The 21,475-nt window shown below is 56.7% G+C and overlaps 5 protein-coding genes across 5 annotated transcripts; 1 reads left to right on the top strand and 4 right to left on the bottom strand.

Annotated features, from left to right (window-relative positions):
• Positions 1-81: 81 nt before the first annotated feature.
• On the bottom strand, positions 82-4,699 carry B0H64DRAFT_163407 (uncharacterized protein). The gene is made up of 3 exons (XM_062798635.1): positions 2,951-4,699; positions 1,849-2,879; positions 82-1,795 (listed from the first exon to the last, which is right to left on the bottom strand). Exons 1-3 carry the CDS (start codon positions 4,409-4,411, stop codon positions 352-354), a joined length of 3,936 nt encoding a protein of 1,311 aa, XP_062659609.1. The 5' UTR covers positions 4,412-4,699; the 3' UTR covers positions 82-351.
• A 1,938-nt stretch (positions 4,700-6,637) lies between these two features.
• B0H64DRAFT_163387 (uncharacterized protein) lies at positions 6,638-9,665 on the bottom strand. The gene is made up of 2 exons (XM_062798634.1): positions 9,444-9,665; positions 6,638-9,344 (listed from the first exon to the last, which is right to left on the bottom strand). The coding sequence occupies exons 1-2, from the start codon at positions 9,474-9,476 to the stop codon at positions 6,822-6,824; spliced, it is 2,556 nt and encodes an 851-aa protein (XP_062659608.1). The 5' UTR covers positions 9,477-9,665; the 3' UTR covers positions 6,638-6,821.
• A 5,218-nt stretch (positions 9,666-14,883) lies between these two features.
• Positions 14,884-16,005, bottom strand: B0H64DRAFT_163357 (uncharacterized protein). The gene has a single exon (XM_062798633.1). It carries the CDS (start codon positions 15,582-15,584, stop codon positions 14,967-14,969), a length of 618 nt encoding a protein of 205 aa, XP_062659607.1. The 5' UTR covers positions 15,585-16,005; the 3' UTR covers positions 14,884-14,966.
• A 1,948-nt stretch (positions 16,006-17,953) lies between these two features.
• On the bottom strand, positions 17,954-19,386 carry B0H64DRAFT_163349 (uncharacterized protein). The gene is made up of 2 exons (XM_062798632.1): positions 19,258-19,386; positions 17,954-19,198 (listed from the first exon to the last, which is right to left on the bottom strand). Exon 2 carries the CDS (start codon positions 19,196-19,198, stop codon positions 18,128-18,130), a length of 1,071 nt encoding a protein of 356 aa, XP_062659606.1. The 5' UTR covers positions 19,258-19,386; the 3' UTR covers positions 17,954-18,127.
• Positions 19,387-19,799: 413 nt separating this feature from the next.
• B0H64DRAFT_397373 (uncharacterized protein) lies at positions 19,800-21,429 on the top strand. The gene is made up of 2 exons (XM_062803865.1): positions 19,800-20,000; positions 20,155-21,429. The coding sequence occupies exons 1-2, from the start codon at positions 19,922-19,924 to the stop codon at positions 21,348-21,350; spliced, it is 1,275 nt and encodes a 424-aa protein (XP_062659605.1). The 5' UTR covers positions 19,800-19,921; the 3' UTR covers positions 21,351-21,429.
• The last annotated feature ends 46 nt before the right edge of the window (positions 21,430-21,475 follow it).

The following is a 21,475-nucleotide window of genomic DNA, read 5'->3' as shown; positions in this document are numbered from 1 at the left end:
TACCGACTCATTCCTCCCCGTGGCTCCTCCTGCCATTGCGCCAGTTGTTGGGGCCGGGTGCCGATTTCACGGCCAAGGAAGGTGAAGGTGAAAGGGATATCAACCCCACCCGGGGTCAACTCAACTCAAAAACCACGAGCCTCAACACGGGCGCGGTAAAGAAGAAGAACAACAAACCCGCCCCCGCCGTAAACGGTACCCCCCGCGGAAAGAGGAAGAGAAAAGCAACGTAAGAAGAACTCGCCCGCCCGCCCCCCGCCATTATGCTAAGGGGGAAAGGGAGGGGAAAAAAAAGAACCACCAACAATACTCATACACCGCGCATACCCCACCCAGCAAGAAGCCCACGACTCACTTCTTCCTCGCCGAGCTCCTCACCCCCTTCCGCAGCAACCTCCCCCCAGCCACAGCCGCAGCCGCAACCTCACTCCTAGTCCGCTTCCTAGGACTCCCGCTCGCCGCCGCCGCAACAGCACCCATCCCCACCGCCTTCCTCGCACTCACACCCACAGCAGCAGCAGCAGCAGCAGCAGCGGCACCCACGCCCGCAGTAACCGCCGCAGCCCTCTCGACCCCATTAACCTCACCATTAACCAACCCCGCACCACCACCATTCTGCCCCAGCTCCTTCAAATCCCCACCCAGAGCTGTCGTCTCCTCCTCCCCATCCCCCGCAATAGTAATCGTCATCTCGTCATCAACATCAAACTCCAGATCCCGCAGGGCCTCCTCGTCCATGTCGGTCAGCTCCTCGCTCAGGCCGCGCAGGGCGTCGCGGCCGGGCGTCCACTGCGCCTGGGCGGCGCTGGTGCCGCGCAGCTCGAACCCGTCGAGGTACCAGGGGATGCCGCCCTGCGTGAGGAAGTTGTTATTATTATTGGGGTGGGTATGGGACGAGGAGGTTCCGTTTGTGGCTGCGCCGGGGTGAGGTTTGGTAGAGGTGGAGGTTGTTGTTGTGGTATTTGTTACGGTGAGGGTTTGGCCGAAGGAGGCGGCGGAACCGGTGTTGGACCGTGGCGGTGTGAGCGGGTGGGAGTTGGTTGTCGTTGTCCCGGGGAGGTGGTGGGAGTAGCCGGCGTCTGGTAAGGAGGGTGGGGAGTGGGACGGTTTGGTGGTGAAGCCGTTGGTGAGATGGGGGGTGGATTCTTTATGGGGCTCACCGGCGACCGAGTGAGCGGCGGAGAGGAGGCCGTTGGGTTTTAGAGTGTGCCCGTCGTGCTCGTCGTGCTCATGGTAGCCGCCCACCTCGATGTTATCTTCCTGAGGTTCGGCGCCATCCATGAGGTCGTCGGGCTCGCCTTCGGCGTCAGCCTCGCCTTCGCTGTGGTCGGCGACTATGATCTGGCCCTCGACCGGGGCGTCGGCCATGTCCACATCTTGGCTTTGACCGGCTGCCGTGTCCTCATCGCTGGACACCGTGATGCTAGTGATTGGTAGTCGCCGCACCTGGACGCCCGTCTCTAGCATACCTTCGAGCTCCTTTTGGAGCACGTCATATGACTGGTCGAGGATTTCGGCTTCAGCCTTCAGGGCTGCCTCGAGGTACGGTTGCAGTAATTTGAGCATCCGCTTGCCCAAGCGCCTCCGGGCGCCGACCTCTGTGTAATTGTTATGTTTGGATGGTGAGGCCTCGACCGGCTCTGAGTCCGGAACCGACGAGGGCGGGGGGTGTTCGATGCCGGCACTAATAGCCTGGCAAAGATCTTGCGTGAATGGCAGGGTTGTCACGTAGTAGCGCCGGTCCATCTTGTCCTGGAGTTCCTGCAAGCCTTGCTTGAAAACATTTTTGTCAAGGCTAACCATGTCAGTCACGTCCAAGACAATCAGCACCCCTCCGAGACAACTCACAAGAATGCCTTTTCGAGGATTGGCTGCAGCTGGTTGTAGATCGGGAAGTAACAGGTGTTGATCATCTCCATTTCGAGCTCAGCCGCTTCGAGTTTCAGTCTCTCGCGCTCCTCGATTAAGTGGCACAAATCCTTGAGCTGGCCGAGCTCGTCGACCAGGTTTCGGCAGAACTCGACTCTCCTGTCAAGCCGTGCTTTGCCGGAGGGGCCCATGGCCGCAAAGTTGCGGCGTGTCAGTTCCATGGATGAAAATGTCTCCATTTGCAGCTGCAGTCGCTTGAGCAGGGCGGCGCCGCGGCGTGCCTCGCGCTTGAGCGTCCAGTATTTGCAGGCCTCGCTCACAAAGTCCTTGCGCTTGCGGATCGGAAACCTTGCGAGTGCGCTCTCAACCAGGTCGAAAACCGCTTGCGGGATGATGGGCGCGCCGGACGGTAATTTCCAGATGTTCTTGGGTGGTTGGCCCTTTTTCTTATCGGCGAGTACGGCCGAGACCTTTGCGCCAGTGATTTGGGATTCGTCGGGCGGACGCTCTGTCACAGCGTTGCGGTGCGTTGCGGCAAGTTGTAAGGCGGAGGCTTGACTATCCGCCCAAAGGCGGCCCTTCATGGTGCGCTTGTAGAAGCGCTTGGCTTCCTTGGTCGCCTGGGCCACGCCGTTTTCCTCGGCATAATCGGGCGGGCAGTGCTTGTCGCAAAAGGCCTTCAGCGGGAGGGTGCCATCGAGCACGGCAAGAGCCCCCTGGCTGTTCTTCATCTTAAGAAAGAGCCGGCACCGGCGGGCACAGGTTACATGGAAGGCCTGGTAGCAGCTTTTGTTAGAGCACTGGATACAGGCTCCCATCCGCTGGCTGCAGATGTAGCATGTCAATCTCCACCGCGTTTTGGGCACTTTCTCAACCTCCATGACGGGCTCCATGAAGGTGTGATTCCCGAGAGATACCTCGGGAATCCACATGGCGCACAGTAGATGTGCCCATTTTGACGAGTTGGTCTGCTTGAAAGCGCCGTCGGTATTGGGACAGAAAATGCAGGTCTGCGATATTCGTCAGTATCGGCCACCACCAACATCGGCATTACGGTCCGAGAGACGGTTTGAGCACTTACGGGAATGCCACGCCCAATAAGCTGGCATTTTCGACACAACCACTGTCCCTCGGGGATAAAGGGAACGCCATAGCACTCCTGGTGGACAGCAAGGTCGCAGCCGTCGCAGAACACGATCGCATTCGTGTTCTCGCAATCGCCGTCGTCGCAAATGGCGCATTTGCTATCCTGCTCCTCGCCGGCCTGTGGCTCGCCGTTAACCGCCGCTGCCGAGCTCGATCGGGGTCTATGGGTTTGCGGCGGCTTGGGGTTTGGCTTCGGTATCCTCTTCTCGAGCGCATGCCACTCTTTCTCGATCTTCGTTATCGTAATCTCAAAGACCTCGCGGGTTATGGGGTCGAGTTCGGTGGACTTGCGCTGGCCGTTCAGCTTCTCGAGCCACATGTCATCTTGCTCGTCCATATCGTACTCGACACGGCCCACGGCGCCTGCCGAATGCTGGACAGCATCACCGTCGGGCCTTGCGGCGCCGGATTGGTCCGCCTCCTCTTCCATGTTCGCATCCGTCGCCTTGATTAGGTTGCGGTCCGGCCGAATGAAGTTGTCGCTCTCTTGATATCCGACATTCATCATCGACTTGTCGACATACCTAGCCTGCCCGAAGGTCTTGCTCTCGAACAGGGCGATCCGGTTGGTTTTTCGGTACTGAGGCTGCTTCAGATCGAGGCGCTCTTTGGCGGTTTGGCCAGATATGGGAAGGACCTTGGGGACCTTGGGACCTGCGCCAAAATCGAGGGTCCGGGTGGCGTACAGCGAAAACGACTCCCGCGCCGGCCTGCCAAGTCGGCGTCTGCTGGGCGTATCTGCCAGCGAAAAACCGACAGATTGTTTATCCTGCCCGCTCGGTGTGCCATTCGCCTCGTTTGCTAGGCTTGGGTTCGTATCCTTGGTGGGGGTGCCTGCGCCGTTCGTGGTAGAGGCCTGGGCAGCGGGGGTAGGTGGGATAGATTTTATGACTCCGTCCACTTCGTCTGCCTGGAGTACAATGAAGGTGGCTTCGATGTCAAGATTGGGGTGGAACTCCTCCCATCCGCGTTCCTCGCGTGGCTTGTAGCCCTCGCTCTGCACGACGGCCGCGGCCACAGCCGCCGCGGAGCTGTACTGCATATCATCTCGTTCGTCACGGTTCACAGCCGTCCTAATCCTCGTGCTTCGTTCTCTGCGCGGATATACGACCGGCGCCGGTTGCGCCTGATTCGCGGCAGACGCTCGGGGACGCGACACGGTTGTCGACGGCGCAAGTGACTCGGTGGGGATTTCTGTACCGTCCTCGTCGACGAAGCGCCCGCCGCCGCCGGGGCCACCTGGGATATACCGGCGTCTCTTAGGTGCGGGCTCGGTAGCTGGGCCATCAGCGACGGTTCGTTTGGATCGAGACGCGCTCGCGGAGCCGGGCCCCTTGGGGCGACCCCGGGGACGGCCCCGTGCTGTACGCCTCGGGGTTGACGGAGCCGGAGCCATGACCGGCGACTAGTGTGGTTTATGTCTTGTCGAGGGTCAGGTTGTTGATGAGGTGAGATAGCGGAGGCTCTGGCTCGGAAAGGGGTAGTCGAGGAAGGACGAGGGGGTGTCGCTCGTTGCGCGGTTTCCGAGGGTAGGTCGTGATTATTCCCAATATTATATCGATAACGAGTATATGGGCATTTCGCAACCCGGGCTTTTGTGTTCTGGCTTGGAAAAGCCTTTTTCTGATGGTTGGTGATACGGAATGTAAGGTGGTGCCTTCAGCTTGCGAAGATGTGACGTTCTGGAAAACGCGAGGCGTGATGCCGCCCAGACCAATCAGCGCGGGAAAACAAGCAGGTGGAGTGGCGTCTCCTCCTTGAACAGCTTACGTAAATCCAGCCGCATGTATGCCGTCCGTGCGTCTGACCGGGGTGAGAGCTCACAAAAGTTGACGCAAATGAGAACTTATCAGGGAGTTTGTAATCGCAATATGAAGATTTATGTTGCTGGTGAAGGCCGAATTGGGGTTTCAGGTTTGTGAGAGTACATTTACCAAAATACATTGGCAATTGGCCGCCAAAGTCGAATTCAAATTTCTGGCGCGAACTGCTCCCTGCCGACTGCCGACAGTCGATCAAGGTGGGGCACTGGGGCACCTTGCTTCTGTGCGAGCTGCATCAAAAAGCACAAGCCCACAATCGCCCCGCAGACACGGGCAATTGTGGCCAGAACCCGCCCGCTTTTCCGTCCTCCCTCCTCCGTATGATGTATTCGTGCTTCGTACATCCATTTGAAGAACCAACAACACAAAAGAATAAAAAAAAACCCAAGATTTATAGATGAGTGTGGTCATATTACTGTTCAACCTCGAGACCAATTCAAAAGCTATGGAAATCAACAGTGAGAACTTCTCATCTTCAATTCACATGATTGCTGCCGGCACCCCCGTAGGGCTGAGTTTCATCTTGTGGCCGACCGACCCGACAAGTGACCCGAATGACGTGGTTGCTATGCTGGCGAGCCTTGGCGCACAACCCAAAATGTTCCCACTTTCCCTCGCGATTCCATGAGAGTTCGATTCTGCGACAAGCCAATCAGATGCTGAGCGCATTCCCAGTAACTGCCCGGCCAGCACTCCGGAGCATCACGGATCTTCATGGCGCCCTTGCCTCCGATACAATCTCCTCTTCCTAGGACTTCCATCAACCCCTAAGAAACCCCCACCCTCCGAGCAACTCCAAATGATCAGCCGGGTTTAATCCAACACGCAGGTGTATCCCCATCTTTCCTTTTCCGGTGCTCTCGGAGAGAAACTCCCAAGCTTGTTAAAACCTTGATGGTGGTCAATAGGAGGGGCCGTTTCACTCAGCCAAATGGTTCCACGGATAAACTTACATATCACAGCATTCGATGGCAAACATTGACTTGTCAATTAATTCTCCTCGGCAGCTTTCACTCTCGATCCGCGCCAACCAGCCTTGAAGTGGACGAGAAAGAATGGAGGGGGGACGTTGGAGAACGAGGCAGGTAAAGGCAAGACGCAAAGGACCCGACACAATGTAGAATCACTCGACGCTCAGCATCATGCCGCCCCATTCCTCGCACAAACACACAAGACACAAGCCAAAACAAACTGCACGCACCAGACAGAATAAGCCGCTCTCATCAATTCATCTCTTTCAGCCCACCAATCTCATTGCGCCGCCATCTGATTCTTTGCTTCTCTTGTATACCTTCCAGCAACCTCCAACCATGAATGATCAAAACAACTTTTTGTACAAGAAACCACCTACCGACCAAGCAGGATCTCTCCATCCAAATCTAAAACTCTCGGGGCAGGCCATTCGGAACGACGGGGTATTAACAGCCAGGGGAGGTGAAAAGAGCCCGCATCCGTCCCAGCAACAAAACAGCAACAAAGCTTCGCCATACAAGCTGAAGCCTCCGAGACCAAAACCAAACCAATTCCATCCACCCATCCATCCACCAGTCTTGACCCTCACTTCCATACCATCTCAACTCGAGGCCCCTCGTCCCAAAACGCCAGGTATGCGATGATGCATGCATGCTAAATGCTCCAGTGCGCGAAAGTGCAAAAGCGCTGCGCTGTGCTGTGCTGTGATATCTCAAAAAGCAGAAACAAGAAAAAGAAAAGGAAAAAAAAGTAAGGAACAAGAAAAGAACAAGAAAACCAAGACAACATATGCGGAAAAAAACAAGTACAACCTCGGCGCAGGAATCCTGCATAAGAAATAGAATGCGCAGGGGAAGAAAAGATGGGTATTTCCGATCCAACGCAGTCCATTTCATTAGCCGTCCGTCCGTCCGTTCGTCGCTCGTCGTTATTTATTCCCAATTCCAGCCAGCCAACGCAAACAAACCAAGGGGTATCATGGATAAAATGAGCGAGTGGTAATACTGCTCGTTAAGCGAACGTTCCACCGCTCGGGATGGCCTGCAGGTTCGGCCGGGGCATCGTTGGGTCTGAGTGGAGAGATGGAGAGGTAGCGCCAAAGTCGGGTGCCTGGTGGTAGTCTGGCGGGTGAGAAGCAGGGTCCCAACTCTCCTCGCTGAGGACGCTCAGGTAGCCGTTTCCGACCTTATTACGGAGATCCTCAATCTTTTGGCGGTAAATTTCGCCCTCGACATCCCAGTCGAGGTGGCCTCCCGGGGACCCAAAGATGGCGGGCAATTGAGGGACGACATTGGTGTCGATCCTAGGAACTTCCCGAGATGCTTCCACCATGTTTGGGACGGGACTTTCAACAAAAGTATTCCGGGGTGCCTCGTGGGTCTCGGGTGGCTGCGAGGTGCGGTAGTGATTCTGCAACTTCGGTGTATTGTTGACAACAGCCGCATGGGAGTCAACGGGGCGCGCATACGGTATAGGGCTATCGTTGGTAGCGAGATCGACTATACGGCGTTTGGGCGCCCTGCGACGTCGTGTGGAGCTGGTGTTAACCTCGGTAGCGGCCGTCTTTGGTAGCGGCCGGTCTTTTCGTAGAACCGCGGGCTCTTTGGGAGGCGCATCGTAGATGATGGTTGGTCTGCTCACGTCGACAGCAGGCATCTCCGGAGTCTCCGGCTTGACTACGGGTACGGCGGGAGGGATTTCGGCTCGCTCTACCAGATACCGCTTCTCCGCGTATGTCGGCCCCGTACCATCGATCGTGATATCATCCGTGTATCCAGGTGTCTGGCGGAACAGGTTGAAGATGGTGATACGATAGTCGCGATGGGTGCGCGTAAATGGGTTGCCTTCCACATAGATCTCGCGCATTTCCGGAATCCCGGTTAGCCGGGCCAATTCCATCGGGTCAGCCAGACGATTGTCTCGCAGATCCAGCCTCTCGAGCGGCAAGAGCCTCTCGATGCCTGCAAGGGAGTGCAAGCGATTGGCTCGCAGGTTGAGAGCGCTAATTGCCGGTAGCGGATTGCGCGTAAGAGAGTGCAGCGAATCAATCATGCAATGAGCCAAATTCAAAGCGCGGAGCGCTGTGAGAGTCGCTAGGCTGTCGGGAATCTGTGTGAACAAGTTCGAAGAAAGGTCGAGCGAATTGAGAGTATTGGCGAGGGGATTTAGACTCCCTGCGGGGATCGCGGTTAGCGAGTTGTCGGCCAAACTCAGATGCTTGAGGAAGCGCCACTTGGAAGCCGGAAGGATGCCCATGCCCAAGAGGTTCGAAGAACTGCCGCGTGAGTTATGCTGCCACGAGTCAGAGAGGCTCGAATGAGAGCTACCAGACCCCGACCGTCGGATTTTGTAGGAACCGCGCACGTTGGTCGATTGGTGCCTGGAACTACCCGGACGCCGAGGGGAATGGCTCCGCGTTCGGGTATCGTCCTTGGGAGGCGAGGCTGGCTCATCGCCATCGATCCTGGCGACGGATGGTCTCCGGCTATCCGGCCCACTCGATCCGTCGGCTCCGACTTCACTATTGAGTGATCCAACCTGCAAGTCCATTGTCGACCTCCGTGGTTCGGGAGAGGAGCCCGGGATGGGCGCCGACCTGTGAAGATCACTATTGGACCCTGTCGGGCTTCTTCGAGGACTCGAAGCCCCAGGCCACGGCCGTGTGGGTGAGGCATGCCCTTTGGATGTTCGACGACGTCTTTTATCCATGTCGTCTAACACGATATCAATCAAAACATCCGCTGGGTCGTCGATGCTGGCACGCTTGAGCGTAAGGGATCGTAGCTGGTCTGCAAGCCTGTCCCACCCGAAAAACTGCCGGAAGTCGATGTCGCTAACCTCGAGCGCCTGCACGTTCTTGAACACATACAACGGCACCGCCGAGTCGAATGGGAACTCCTCGTAACCCTTGATAAGCCGGGCTCGCCAATCTGGCGCCAACCTCAAGCACGGGATCTTGGTGAAGGCTGAATACAGGTATTTCAGGTCGGCTTGGAGAGCAGCCTTTTGCTTCTCAGTCCGGGCGGCAGATATGCTGGAGCCGAGCCCGAAGCTGGACCACAGCGCAGACATGCTTGACACCACGCTCCTGATGCTCGAGACGGAACGGATCGAGCCGACATCGGAACCGCGGCTCTTGGAACGCTGCGATTGGCCGAGGAAGGAAACATAGTTCGCCGACGTGGTGCTATCGTGCAGGTTCTCGAGGCGTACTTTCATAGGCCCGACAGGAATCCCCAAATCCTCGAAGCGGGAAAGCAAATAAAACAGATGGTGTGGTGTTAGGGCCAACTTTGCCGACTTAACGGTGTGCGACGTGAAGTTTAGGGTTCCGAGTGAGAGGGCGGCGGCGAGCGTGCTCGATGTCGAGGCAGACGTTGCGGGTCTTTCGGGTACCGATGGGGATGGTGGTACAGCCCCTGTCGAGATAGACGACACACTGTGCGACGCGCCATGGCGTGGTGTGTTCTGCCTCCTAAACTGAAGCGCGTTGGCAAGTGCCTTTTCGTGTGTTCGCACAAAGCTAGCCAGTTGCTGTTTTAACCAAGAGCCGTCAGTTCTCACATCCAACGTATGCAGCCGCATGCCGCAACCTAAAATCGGGCTGCACCACACCAAGCCAACATAACATACCTTGACGAAAAACTCGCCGTCTTCCGAGTCCATTTTGAATCCTTATGGGCAAGAAGAATGCATGGGGGGGCGATATTCAAAGGAGTGGACGGCTGCAAATTCCAAGCCGGGGGGGTCGAGGAAGATGTTCGATTTCAAGCAACTTGTCTTCGGCCGAAAGCTTCTCGGCGGACTTGATATCGAATGTTGCGCCCCGGAGGCGGTGACGGGCGTAGTAGGTTGTGGCAAGGGTTGGACAACAGCCTAGCAAAGGTAATACGTCAGTCAAGTGATTTCGTCACTCTGGACAAGGCGCCCGGTGGCCGGTGAGAAGACAGAAGAGGCCGGCCAGCGAAGAAGGCAGAGAAGCGACCGAAAGGGCTTCCCGCGGCCGGTGGATGGCGCCTCGATGACGACTCAAAAAGGCTAGAGATGGCTATGTGGCTGGCGGGTGGGGCGGGACTTGGCCGGAGTCAAAAAAGGTCTTTGAATTCGAAATCGGTCGGTACGGATACGGCGAATGTGCGGCACAGGGTTATAAGGGTTCGAGAAGTTGGTGGGTGGAAACAGGGCCTCGGCGGGATAGAAGCTCGGGGACGCAGGCCGGACCGGGTCACTTGTACGGTCTTCTCGTGTGGTCGGCAGCGCTCCCCATAGTTTCGAGACTGAAGGCCGGTTTCAAGGCCAAGGTTGGCACTGTAAAGGCGTCGCCATGGCAGATCCCCATCATTCCATTCTTGAATTCTCTTGTTGCTCAAGACTAAACCGAAGTTGTGACAAGTCTTGCCGGTGCCGCCGAGACCGGCCCAGCAACGGGTACCTAGTCGATGGAAGGAATGATGAACCAAAACCTAGGGTCACGCGCTTGCATACAAGAGGGCGCAAGCTGGAGGCCAAGGCCCGCTGAACTGGCGGGCAAGTCACCGGATGGAGCGATCATAAATTCCTTGGTGTCATGTTGTCGGACAGCCGCCAACACTGCGGCACGCAGGCTTGGAAGTGCCGTGGTGGAGATTGGCGAGGTGGTTCGATCGCAGGTTGTCGAAGATACCACAAAGAAGAAGAAGAAAAAAGCACAAGACACTTACGGTGTGAAGCCGGAGATATGGGCACCAGTCGGAGACTAAGGCAAGGTCCTCGGATTCAAAGTCGGGGGGTATGCTTTCTCGGAATTTTTTGGTCGAGGTCCCGGCCGCAAAACGTGTCGGTGCGGCACACTGGTGACTGAGGCGAGCGGGAGAGGGAGGATGAAGACAGGGACTTGGCTGACGGTGTTGGCGGAGTGGATGATGGAGAGAGAGGAAGAAAAGCTACCCACGCTTGCACTCTCTCGACGCGCCCTCAGTGCAGCGTCTGTCCGTCGCGAAAGGGAAGGAAAGAGAAAATGAAGGGTCCTTGGTGGTGAGGGGGGCCGGGCAGCACCAAAGTAAAATATGGGTTGGGGGCCCAGATTGGCGGCAGCGACAAGGTTCCTCTGACTGCAAGGTTAGGCGGCGCCCACTTGCCTGGAGCGGCATGGGCGCCATGCTTGGGCGGGGTCACCAGCGAGAATCCTGGAAACCTGGGCAAGTGCGAGGCAGATGGGCAATTTCCCACAACCCGCGCCTCGCCGGCCATTGAACCCCAGACCAGTTCTCGCACTGTCATGGTCTCCTCCGAGGTCAGGGTCATCAGGGTCTTACACATTCTCGACCAGGTGACCATTTGGGACAATCCTTCACGGGACATCAAGTGGCGATGAGATAACTGTCTCTCTGATATGCAGTTGGATCCTCAAAGATGAAGGGCCGTAGCCTTCCCCGACAGCAACCAAATCCCTCCGGTCAAGAAGTTAACTCGAAAGTCCGAGTACCTATCTCAGCAACCTAGGTAGGAATGGAAGCATTAATCTGTACATACTGCTGTACACGCCATCTAGAACACTTGTACTTTGGCAGCAGGCAGGAGAGGAACGCAGCACGGGCGCTGAAATGCGGGCTTCTGCCAGTCGGCTCTCTCGTGAGCAGCCCAAGCCGCCGCCTCGCTGCAGCCTTGGACCAATCGTTTGCGGTAGCGGCCATGCATGAGCTCAATCCTGTCGTGTAAGGCGCTGCATGTCTCAAACTGGGGCCAAGTGGTGGTGTCGGTGTGCTATGCTATTGACCATCATGAAAAGATTGTTTCGAGGCAGAAAGCCCATCGAGTCGTTCGAGTCGTTCGATACGTTGCAGTACGGTCCAGTCTCGGCTCCCGCGGTATCTTGACTGAAGTGGGAGGGATTTCGTACCGTGATTGCACTGTATGGAGATGGCAAGCTGAGATGGGTCCTCAGGTGCTTGGCTGCGCGGCAGATCAACAAATCAACCACCAGATTCTGTGCGGCCACTCACGAACGTTATCAATTGGGGGAAGGAGCAGCACTCTCGTGGTTGGGCGCCGATGATCGTTTCAGGGGGATCAGGGCATGGCTTTTCTTTCCTTTCTCAAAAAACCCAAGGTCTGGAAAAACACCCATTGAACAATGCAATTTGACAAGCATGATGCTGTCACGGGCTGTTTCACACGATTTCTCCGGTCTTCGGTTTCTTTGTTTACACCGCGAGCCGATTCTCGCTCGCACGCAGTTGTGGGTGGAGTGGACCCTGGAAACCAGTGATTATCAGATTATGCGCAGAGCGACGTCGCGGCATGGAATCGCCTAGGTTGCAGGGGCCCCTTCTCTCTTTCAGCCCGCCTTGTCTGTCTGTGCGACCAAAGCAGCGTAATCGTCCCGTCTGTCTCATCCGTCCCTCGGATCATCAAAAGCGATTTAACAAGAACCAGTCACGACTTTCCCATGCCATGTCGACATTCGATCGGCTGGAAAGCATGGGGGTCATGACGGCCGCAGCAACCCCGAGGTCCCTGGTAGGTGCCCTGAAGTTGCCGTTGTCCCGTGCTGGAACTCCAAGACCCTGCAAGCCAAGCCGACAGGGACAAGCCTCCACGCCAATCTTCAAGCCCAAAGGCGAGTCCATCCTCTTCCATCAGGTCTTAATACAACAAGTGGCAATATCATATCACGGAGCGAGCGGCTCAAGGGCAAAACGTCACTCATCAATACACAGTACTCCCCCTACCCGCTGCTCAGGGGTTCCTCCGGCCCATTTCTGCCTTTTTTATTTTCCGAGTTGCCGGGTTGAGGACTTTTCACATTTCCCAACCGTTCAAGCAACGAACAGACAGTAACATCGAGGCCGCACACCACGCGGAAGGATCACCGTCCCCGCCGTAGGTTGCTCCGGCCCCTTGATCGCCTCCGGATGCATGCTCGTTGTCCTCATCTTCCCGAAAGCCGAAGATAGCAACCATCGCCCTGTTGAGATGAACCCCATGCGACACACGAAAGGAACGCAATTATGTCATTTTGTATCGGCCCGCACACACGTTGGTGGTTGCTGATTGGGAAGTGTGTGTGAGTCGCCTGTCATTCGGCCTCGAGGCCGGCACAACCCTGCGACCACACCTTCACCGCACCACCTCCTGTTTTCACCACGAGGCGCCGATTTTGTCATCCCCACCCATGGCCCATTCGCATTATCGACAACGATATAATAGCCAGAGTGGGCTGTATGGGGCCTTCCCTCTACCCCGCCGGAAACACTTGAGTCTATGGAATCATGCCAGAAGAGGGTCTGCGACTGAACATCATCTCATGACTTCACAGCCAACCTCCAACCCCACAATCTGCACAATCTGCCGCCTCGTTTATCCTCGAGAGAGGCAGGATGGTTTTCGTAACTGACCTCATTTTCAGTACCTTGGACGGGCACCCGCATACTGCAGCCTCACCGCCTCGGGATGATGGTTGACCTTTACAGGCAAGGCCAGGAATGGGAGATGCCGCTCCAAGTTGCCACACCTATTCTTGGCCGAGCTTCCGTATTTGCCGGCCCAGACAGCAAATGATTGGGTTCAACCCCTCCAAGCAACCGCAGGGACGCCAACGAGACCTCGAATGCAGATCCAAGGCAACACTCCCCGCAAATCTACGGGAAGCGGGGTCAAAGTCCGACGAAGCAAGCTACACTAGAAAGCCGACATGCGGTTTGCGACGAGACGATTTGTCTCAGACCTCTCAGAGGCTAACGCGAGGGGAGACACGGCCGTCGCCGCTTCTATTAGTAGGAACATGTTCAACATGGGGCCTAGATCACCGAATGCCTGCGCCAGCGGCCGAATCCCGTTTGATAACGAGAGTAGACAAGAAGCCAGGCCTTCTCTTGCTTCCCCGCGGCCCACAGTTGCGACTGTCCGTGATATCCCGACAAAGGCCCCGACTCGAGAAAGCAGATCAACAGCATCGAGTCGAAGCATTCCCGTTTCATTCGGGTTGTTGCACCCAATGGGATCTTCGTGCGAACACACACCTGCGGCCAAACACCCCACTGCCTTTCCTCAGGCTTGTGGGGTTTGCGCCGAGATAAACTCGCCAAACGCTCTCACCTCGCTGGGGGTCCCGATGACGTATCCGAAGCCCAGCGGACCCGCTCAAACCCGAGTTCCACATTCACATTGAATGTTCGTCCCAAAGGAAGATGCCGCACATGACACTTCCGATGAGACGAAGCACACAATAACCTGGAACAACGCAAGCTGGGGGCGTTCTCGCGTGGGGTCTCAAGTGCAAGTCACAAGATGCGCCAGCAGCCTTTGATTTGTTCCGAGTCGTGCCGGAATGGAAATGCCAGCCATCCTTGCCCCGGCCTGCCCAGTTTGGCACTCCCGGGTCGTCTCATTCGGTGACTGACCTTACCGGGGGGGTTGCCCTTCACCCCGGAATCCCAGTCCGCTGTACCCCCACTCTCTTGACGCAGGGTTTTCTCCCACACTCGCAACCGCCATGGAAGTGACCAGGTTGATGCGGGGCAACGAAGCCAAGCCAGACGACGCGCTTCGCTTGTCGCGACGGACCTCTCTCCACAGTCCCTTCCACGGTGAGACGTCGACTCCAAAGTTCCTCTCCCGTCCGAGTCGTCCCTCACCGCTCATCTTCTTTCCGGTCGGTCTTGCACGTAATGCATGTCTTGCAGTTGGATATGAAGCAGGGAAGCCAGGAAGCGAGGGAGGAGAAAAAAAAAGGTAGGAATGTCTTGGGATGATCTGAATGCACATGCATTGCATTAGCCTCGAGCAGCGCCGTGGGCTTGCATGGCCTGTTCTTGACCTTTTTTTGCCTGCTTCGGACCGGTTGGCTGATCGTTCGGGATGGCATGGATGGAATGGAGGGGTCGGTTCTTCAGGGTCCTTTTGCTGCGACCTCGCGGGGCAACCATCTACGCGGTAGCAAACAGGAAGCCAGAGCGGAGATAGCACAGCGGAGCGGCTAGAGGGGTGAGTGATGATCTGCGCGGCACATCACCGTCGCCATTGCCATCTTTTTGGCCCCCTCCCCCTCCTCGCTATCCCACTCTGCAAATGTCAATCCCACCCGGGTTGAGACAAAGGCTCCCCATCGTGACGGTTGAACCCCCCCAAACCCCACCGCCACCGAGAACACCTTTACCTCTTTGCCTGCCTCAGTCCTCACCTTACCCTTCCCATACCCCATCCCTTGCCTGCCGAGTCCATCCCGGATTCACCCTTTGTCTCAACACCGACCCCGCCCCCTCTTCCCTTCCATCTCCCCCCCACCAACCGCCTTCCGTCTGGTGTGAGTGTGTGTGTGGGTGTGTCTGTTCGGCGTCCAGATTGCCGAAGTCGGCCACTCCAATGCCGCATGCCGGCAACTGATTCGTGCGGCCTTTGCGTGCTGCACAACAGACGCACACACACATACCTCTTAAGACAGGACGGCACGGCGGCTGACCGCTTGTCTGTGGAGTACATACATGGACATACATGCGCAGACGCCGTTGTTGGTGTGGTGTGGTTGTGCGACCGATGCACGACATATGGGGGGGACCATGCCGTTGCTGTAACCCCCCCTGCCTTCTCCCCCTGTCCCCCCGGTTGAAGTTGCACCACTTTTGTTGCGCGCGATGACGGAGGGGGTTCCTCTTTTTTTTTTTTTTTTTTGTGTTGTGTTTTGTTTGACTTGACTCGCACGACTCGGTCCTGGTCGAGCAGTTGGTTGGGACTTGCGCTGGTATAAGTGCCTACCCTGCCTATACCATACCACCTTGGTATTACTGCGGTTACCATCTCGAGGTCTGTTCGTCTATGTACACTATTAGCCGAGCTCTTCCGTCTTTCTTTCTTCCCGCTTCCAAGTGCGGGGCGCGGAGACGACCGGGGATCGTGGAAGAGTCTGGGGAAGATCGACAGATTTCTGATACACAGGCTGTTCGGGGGCGAACAGAGGTTTCCCTGGTTCGGTCTTCGTGGCAAGCCACGTACCCGTTGAAGATCTCCAAGGTCAGGGAAGGTGAGTTTGGAATTCAGGGTCCTGTTCGACCTGGGCTCGCTGGGGTCTGGCGGAGGGGGGCAATTCTCCGTCTCCCGTCCCCCAGTCCACACCTCCTTCCCCCACGGCTGGGTTTCACGTGCTGGGGAGATCCTTGAGGGGTTTCTTTTGGCGAAGCACAGACGGGATGGTACGCCACTTGTGGTGGTTTGCTGAGGGTGTGCTGGGTTAGGTTTGTTGGTTTTGGTCTGGGGGTGGTTGGGCGGGGGGTTGTTTTCGTGGTACGTAAACTGTTACTAATATTCCGAGGGCTTACACTTTGCTTTGCTCGGCATCGCGGAGTCGGCGTACACGGCTGGTGTTCAGAGCTTGCATTCAGAGCTTGCAAGTGGTTTGTCGCCTCAATACCCGGCAAAGCCACTAGACACTAGCACAAGCCATAGCTCGTTTCTTTTCCTCCTCTGCCTTGGCCACTAGCTTTGTCTCGGCAGCGCTGATGAGGATCGAGGATGGATGCCGGCTAATCGGGGTAGCCGGGCAAGTGCTCCCCGAGAGTTGCCGATATTCCGAGATGCCGCCATGCTTTGCTCGTCTCCCTTATGCTAAGCACGGGAATATAGAGACGCCGGAGACGGTAGCCTCTAGTGTTCGGCGACTTTCTCAGCTCTGGCGCCCATGACTGCTTGTTCTTGTCGGAATTTGAGTCTACCGGTTTCCGGCGCGGTGTTGAGATGCGGGACAGCAATGTCATGTACCCGTCCCGGAAACATACATGTGTCAGATGTGTTGCGTGTAATATGTATCGGGAGCAGACAACATGAAGGGTTGTCGCTGGATATCAAGAACGATTTGGCAGGCAAGAAGAATAAAACCAGCGTGCCTAGTAACCAATGAACCCCTCGGATACAATGCTTCAATGGCATTGGTAGGAAACCCAATCTGGCTCAAGTGTTCGTCTTATGATTAGAATGTGTGGTGCAGAGAGCGAAGCTGTTCAATGCTCCAACTAAGGGGCAAAGACGGCGTAGGGTCAAGTTGGAAAGGAGTTGGCTAGCCTAGCAAGATCCTGTGCTCATCGCCTGAAGTAATGGTTGGAATTTGATGATATAGACATGAATTAGCTGAACTGAGCGACTACGTGGATATATAGAAAGTGTGTGAGATAGGAAGATAACAGAAAAGAAAACTATTAAAAGCTCCCCGGTCAGCCCCCGAAAAGCGGGTGACCGGTTACGAACCCCCCCCTAGGCCTACCCCGTGCCTACTCCGTGGGCTACTCCGTGAGAAGGGGGGAGCCCCCAAATTCTCCTACAACGCCCCGGGTATCGCTCGAATCTACAACCTTCCGGATGAATGGGCTACGTTGCTGGGGAGCACAATGCCCGGGGCGGAAGACCACAGCCAGTGCCTATTAACCCAGTGCCAATTAACCCAGTGTCGCTTGGGCGGTGGTTCTGAATACCTGCAACAAAAAAAGTCTCTATGTATAGGGCATGCCCCGGATGTTCTTCATCCTGCCAACTTCTTTCATTGTGCCAACTGACTTGAAGAGCAAAACATTGTAAACAGCCGAGTCCTTGTTTCATGCTCTTCTCCGGCCCATTTTACACAAAACCGCCTCGTTTAAATGTGTACTTGATAAATCAGAATGCCTACTTCGCTTCTGCTCCTTGCAACCATATTGATGCTGCATTGTAAGTGTCAAGTGTGGTACTCGGCTCCTTAGGTAGTCATCCTGATATGGGTGCTTAGTGCGTGCTGTTTTGAGCAGAGACCCGAAGTAAGGCAACTGAATCTTATTTGAAAGTTTTGAATATTTTACACCTATGTTAGAGTTTATACAATATTACCCTCGAGCTCTCACTCCGCAGTCGCGAATGAGGCCTGTGTTAAAGCCACCAAGGAACAGAGCTAGCGATGAAGTACAGTATTCCCGAGACGGCAAATTGCTTTCGCTGCCCCGTTGTCTATCGACAGTATTGTTTCGGAGTTGAGTGAAGTTGACCTTGCTACCCCCCTCTCGAGGACGGTCAAGCAAGGCCGAATGTCATGGTAGCTCGGTGCTCCGTCAACTTAAAACATACGTACAACAACCTACGAGTTGACTTTTGTTGTCTCTCAAGGGACAACTCTGCATATGAGGCTAGATCCTAGAGGTCTGCCGCATATAAGGACGGATAGAAGCCACATAGCAGTGAACGAACGTAGATGGAAAGTGGTAACCATGTAAAGGCAGCGCGAGAGCATTCCGCCAGATGTTGTACATGTATTTTCGAGAACCACACCCAGCCAGGTTTACGCCGCCATCATACACCCACCCACGGTATCAAAACACCCCCCCTCATCTCGCGCGAATCGCATTCGGCCTCACCGGCAACAGCCTGTCCATAGCCCTCCCACCATCCAACGCCCAGCCACCCGTGACATCCAGCTTATACTCCCCCTTCCCAAGCTGGATCTTGGCGAACCCCCCACGGTTGAACGACCGGACAATCCCGTCCCACGCGCCGCTGAAGGCCTTCCGCCCGTCCCGGAACGGCGCCGTCATGAGGTGGTCCATGGTATACTTGCGCTCCGCAATCTTGGCCTCGCGCGCCGCCCGCTCCATGCGCACCCTCTCCGCCATGCTCATGGGCTTCTGGCCCAGCGCTCCGGGCGCCCCCATCTCCCCGCCAAAGACGCTGTACATCCTGAACGGCAGGAGCACCTGCTCCGGCTGGAGCAGGTGCTTCTTGTCCGGCATGAAGGGCGCCATGCGGCGGGTAGTGACCTGGATGTAGAGGGGGCCGGTGGTGGTGGTGCTGCCGGCGAGCTGCTTCGCGGCGGCGGTGACCGCGGTGGCGGGGACGGCCTCGATGGAGCGCACGATGCGGCCCGCGCCCGTGACGAAGTAGGCGCCCATGCCGGCCATGAAGACCAGGATGACGCCGAAGGCGTGCGGGATCCACCACATCAGCCCATCGAGCGGGTGCAGGATCACGCTCCAGTACTGGTAGACGGCGTACGACGTGCAGAACATCGCGGACGAGAAGCAGCCCGCCCGGAACCAGAAGTGCGATGGCGACTCGTACAGAAGCGTGCGGCCCTTGAGCGCGAGTTGTTCGGCGTACCCGTTGATGGGACGGGCGGCTGGGATCGCTGTCGCGGAGCCGAGGATGGGCGGGGCTTTGCCCTGTGCTGTTTTGGGAGCGGGCTTCGGGCTGGCCGCCTTGGGAGCCGCCGCCGCGGGCTTTGGTTTAGGAGAGGGCTTGTTTGCTAGTCGGTGTGATCGACCGGCTTTTTGGAGTATCCGAGCGGTAGAGAAGCGGGCACGGAGGAGTTGGCGTGCTTGTGTCATAGCGCACTCGGATGGGGCTTGTTGCCGGACGAGGAGTAGTAGTCGAGGGCCGAAGCCCCTGGAGAAGGACGCCATCTGGAGATCCGGTGGTCAGTTCGAACTTGTATAAGTGCTAAAGTGGACAGGATCTGTACCTTTTGGATTTGGCTCGGGCCAATTGGCTATGGGGGGGAGGTCGAGCTGGGTCCGGTGGTTGGCGGGGCCGAAATTTTGTCGGTGCCGGACAAAGTTCGCGCGAGGTTGCGGCTTGGCGGCGGGAGCTCTGTCGGAGGTTCGGAGAGCCCCCAATTGATGGGCGTCGGCGGGTCCAGTCGCACGGGCGCTTCGGAAGTGCTAGACGGACTATGGCAGCTCACGAACAGGGGTCCACTTTTAGATCCGACCTCCATTCTTCGCGGCTCACTTGTACATACAAACTCATCGTGAAGCAAAGACAGAGCCGATAAAGCTTTGACGATATATGGTGGGTAACTGGAATATGTTTCCTGGGTCGTTGAAGGCTTAATAAAAGGTAGGTGTACAGGTTTGAGAGCTGCTGGATGTTTTTGGTCTCGAAGTCGCAGATCGACAACTGGCATAGTACGTTTAAGCAGCGGGTTGTTGACGATGTCGCTCCGAAAATCAAAAAACCCCTGCAAGTTGCAAATGTTGAGAAGCCAAGAGAGCTTGGACCACCGCCTAAGTCGGTCCCCTTCCCGCCAAGTTCGAGACTGACAGCGCAATTCATCTTTCCATCAAAACGCAAATCGGTCCACCATCGCAACTCAACCCAATTGGGTTCCACTCATAATCGCCAGCATGGCATCCTTTGCAGCGGCATGCCGCATGTCGGCGCGGCTTGCGGCACGAAAGGTGCGGCAGGATGCTACGATCAGAGGTTAGTTGCGAGAGGGAAAAAGAAAAAAAAAAAGAAAAAAAGGAAGAAAGAAGTCAGAGAACACAGCGAGGAGAAGAGAGAAGAGAGAGAGAAGACGAAGAGGCCAATGACGAGAAAGTCAGAAAAAGCTCGAGCTGACCATATTATGCCGCAGGCTACCGGACATCACCCGCCGCCCTGGCTGCCCAAAACTTCACCATGCCTGCTCTGTCGCCCACGATGACCGAAGGCAACATTGCGACATGGAGGGTCAAGGAAGGCGAGAAGTTTTCTGCCGGCGATGTCCTTCTCGAGATCGAGACGGACAAGGCGACAATGGACGTCGAGGCGCAGGAGGATGGCACCCTCATGAAGGTCATGCAGGGCGACGGGAGCAAAGGTGTGCAGGTTGGTACGCGGATAGCAGTCATCGCCGAGGAGGGCGACGACATTAGCACGCTCCAAATCCCCGCCGAGGAGAACCCGCAAGCAACGAAGGCCGCCGAGGCACCCGAGACACAAACTCCGGCGACTCCGGAACCCGAATCCACATCGTCGGCCGCGCCCCCGAAGGCTGCGTCGAAGCCCGGGGAAAAGACATCCAAGAGGACCTACCCTCTGCTCCCATCAGTGGGCCATCTTCTTAAGGAGAACGGCCTCGATGCGTCCGCTGCCAACGACATCACTCCGACCGGCCCTAACGGCCGTCTCCTCAAGGGCGACGTCCTCGCGTTCTTGGGCAAGATTAACGCAAACACCCCGGCCGAGGTTTCCTCCCGTTTCAACAAGGCATCGCACCTCGACTTGAGCAACATCAAGGTTGCCAAGGCGCCCGAGCCTAAGAAGTCCGCGAAGGAGGCTGCCCCAGCTCCTCCGGCCCCCGTCAAGTCCGTCGTCACGCTCCCAGTCTCCCTCTCAGCCGTTATCGAAGCCCAAAGAAAGACACAGAAGACGCTCGGCGTGTTCCTCCCGCTCTCGACTTTCATCTCGCGTGCCACCGAGGTTGCCAACGACGAGCTCCCGCTCCCGGCCAACTACCAACCGTCGGCAGACGAGCTGTTCAGCCAGGTGCTGGGCCTGGACAAGACCGGGGGCCGCAAGGTTTCGCGGGGCTCGTACATCCCGCAGATCGGCGCCCTCGCGCCCGCGTCTGTGTTCCCCACGCGCCCCACCAAGAAGGCCGACATCTTCGACATCCTTGCCTCGAAGCCCAAGCCGGCCGCGAAGACGACCACCGTGCTCCCCGGTCCCTCGACTGGGCCCAACGTTTTCAGCCTGCAGGTGCCCAAGGCAGAGGAGAGGAGAGCGCGGGTGTTCCTCGAGCGGGTCAAGGTCGTGTTGGAGAACGAGCCGGCGAGGCTGGTGCTGTGAGGCGGGCATCGCCGGCGGCGTTGATGCGTGTAGGTTAATCAAGTCAAGCAGTCATAGATCTCTTGGTTTCTCCATCAAACGGCCCCCTGCGTGCTTTGGGCTCGCAATAATGCGGTAATGAATTG

This window comes from Chaetomium fimeti (assembly GCF_033439085.1).
Source record: "Chaetomium fimeti strain CBS 168.71 chromosome Unknown B0H64scaffold_4, whole genome shotgun sequence".
Taxonomy (NCBI): Eukaryota; Fungi; Ascomycota; class Sordariomycetes; order Sordariales; family Chaetomiaceae; genus Chaetomium; species Chaetomium fimeti.
Note: the sequence above shows the minus strand (reverse complement) of the source record. Positions and strands in the feature narration are given on the sequence as shown.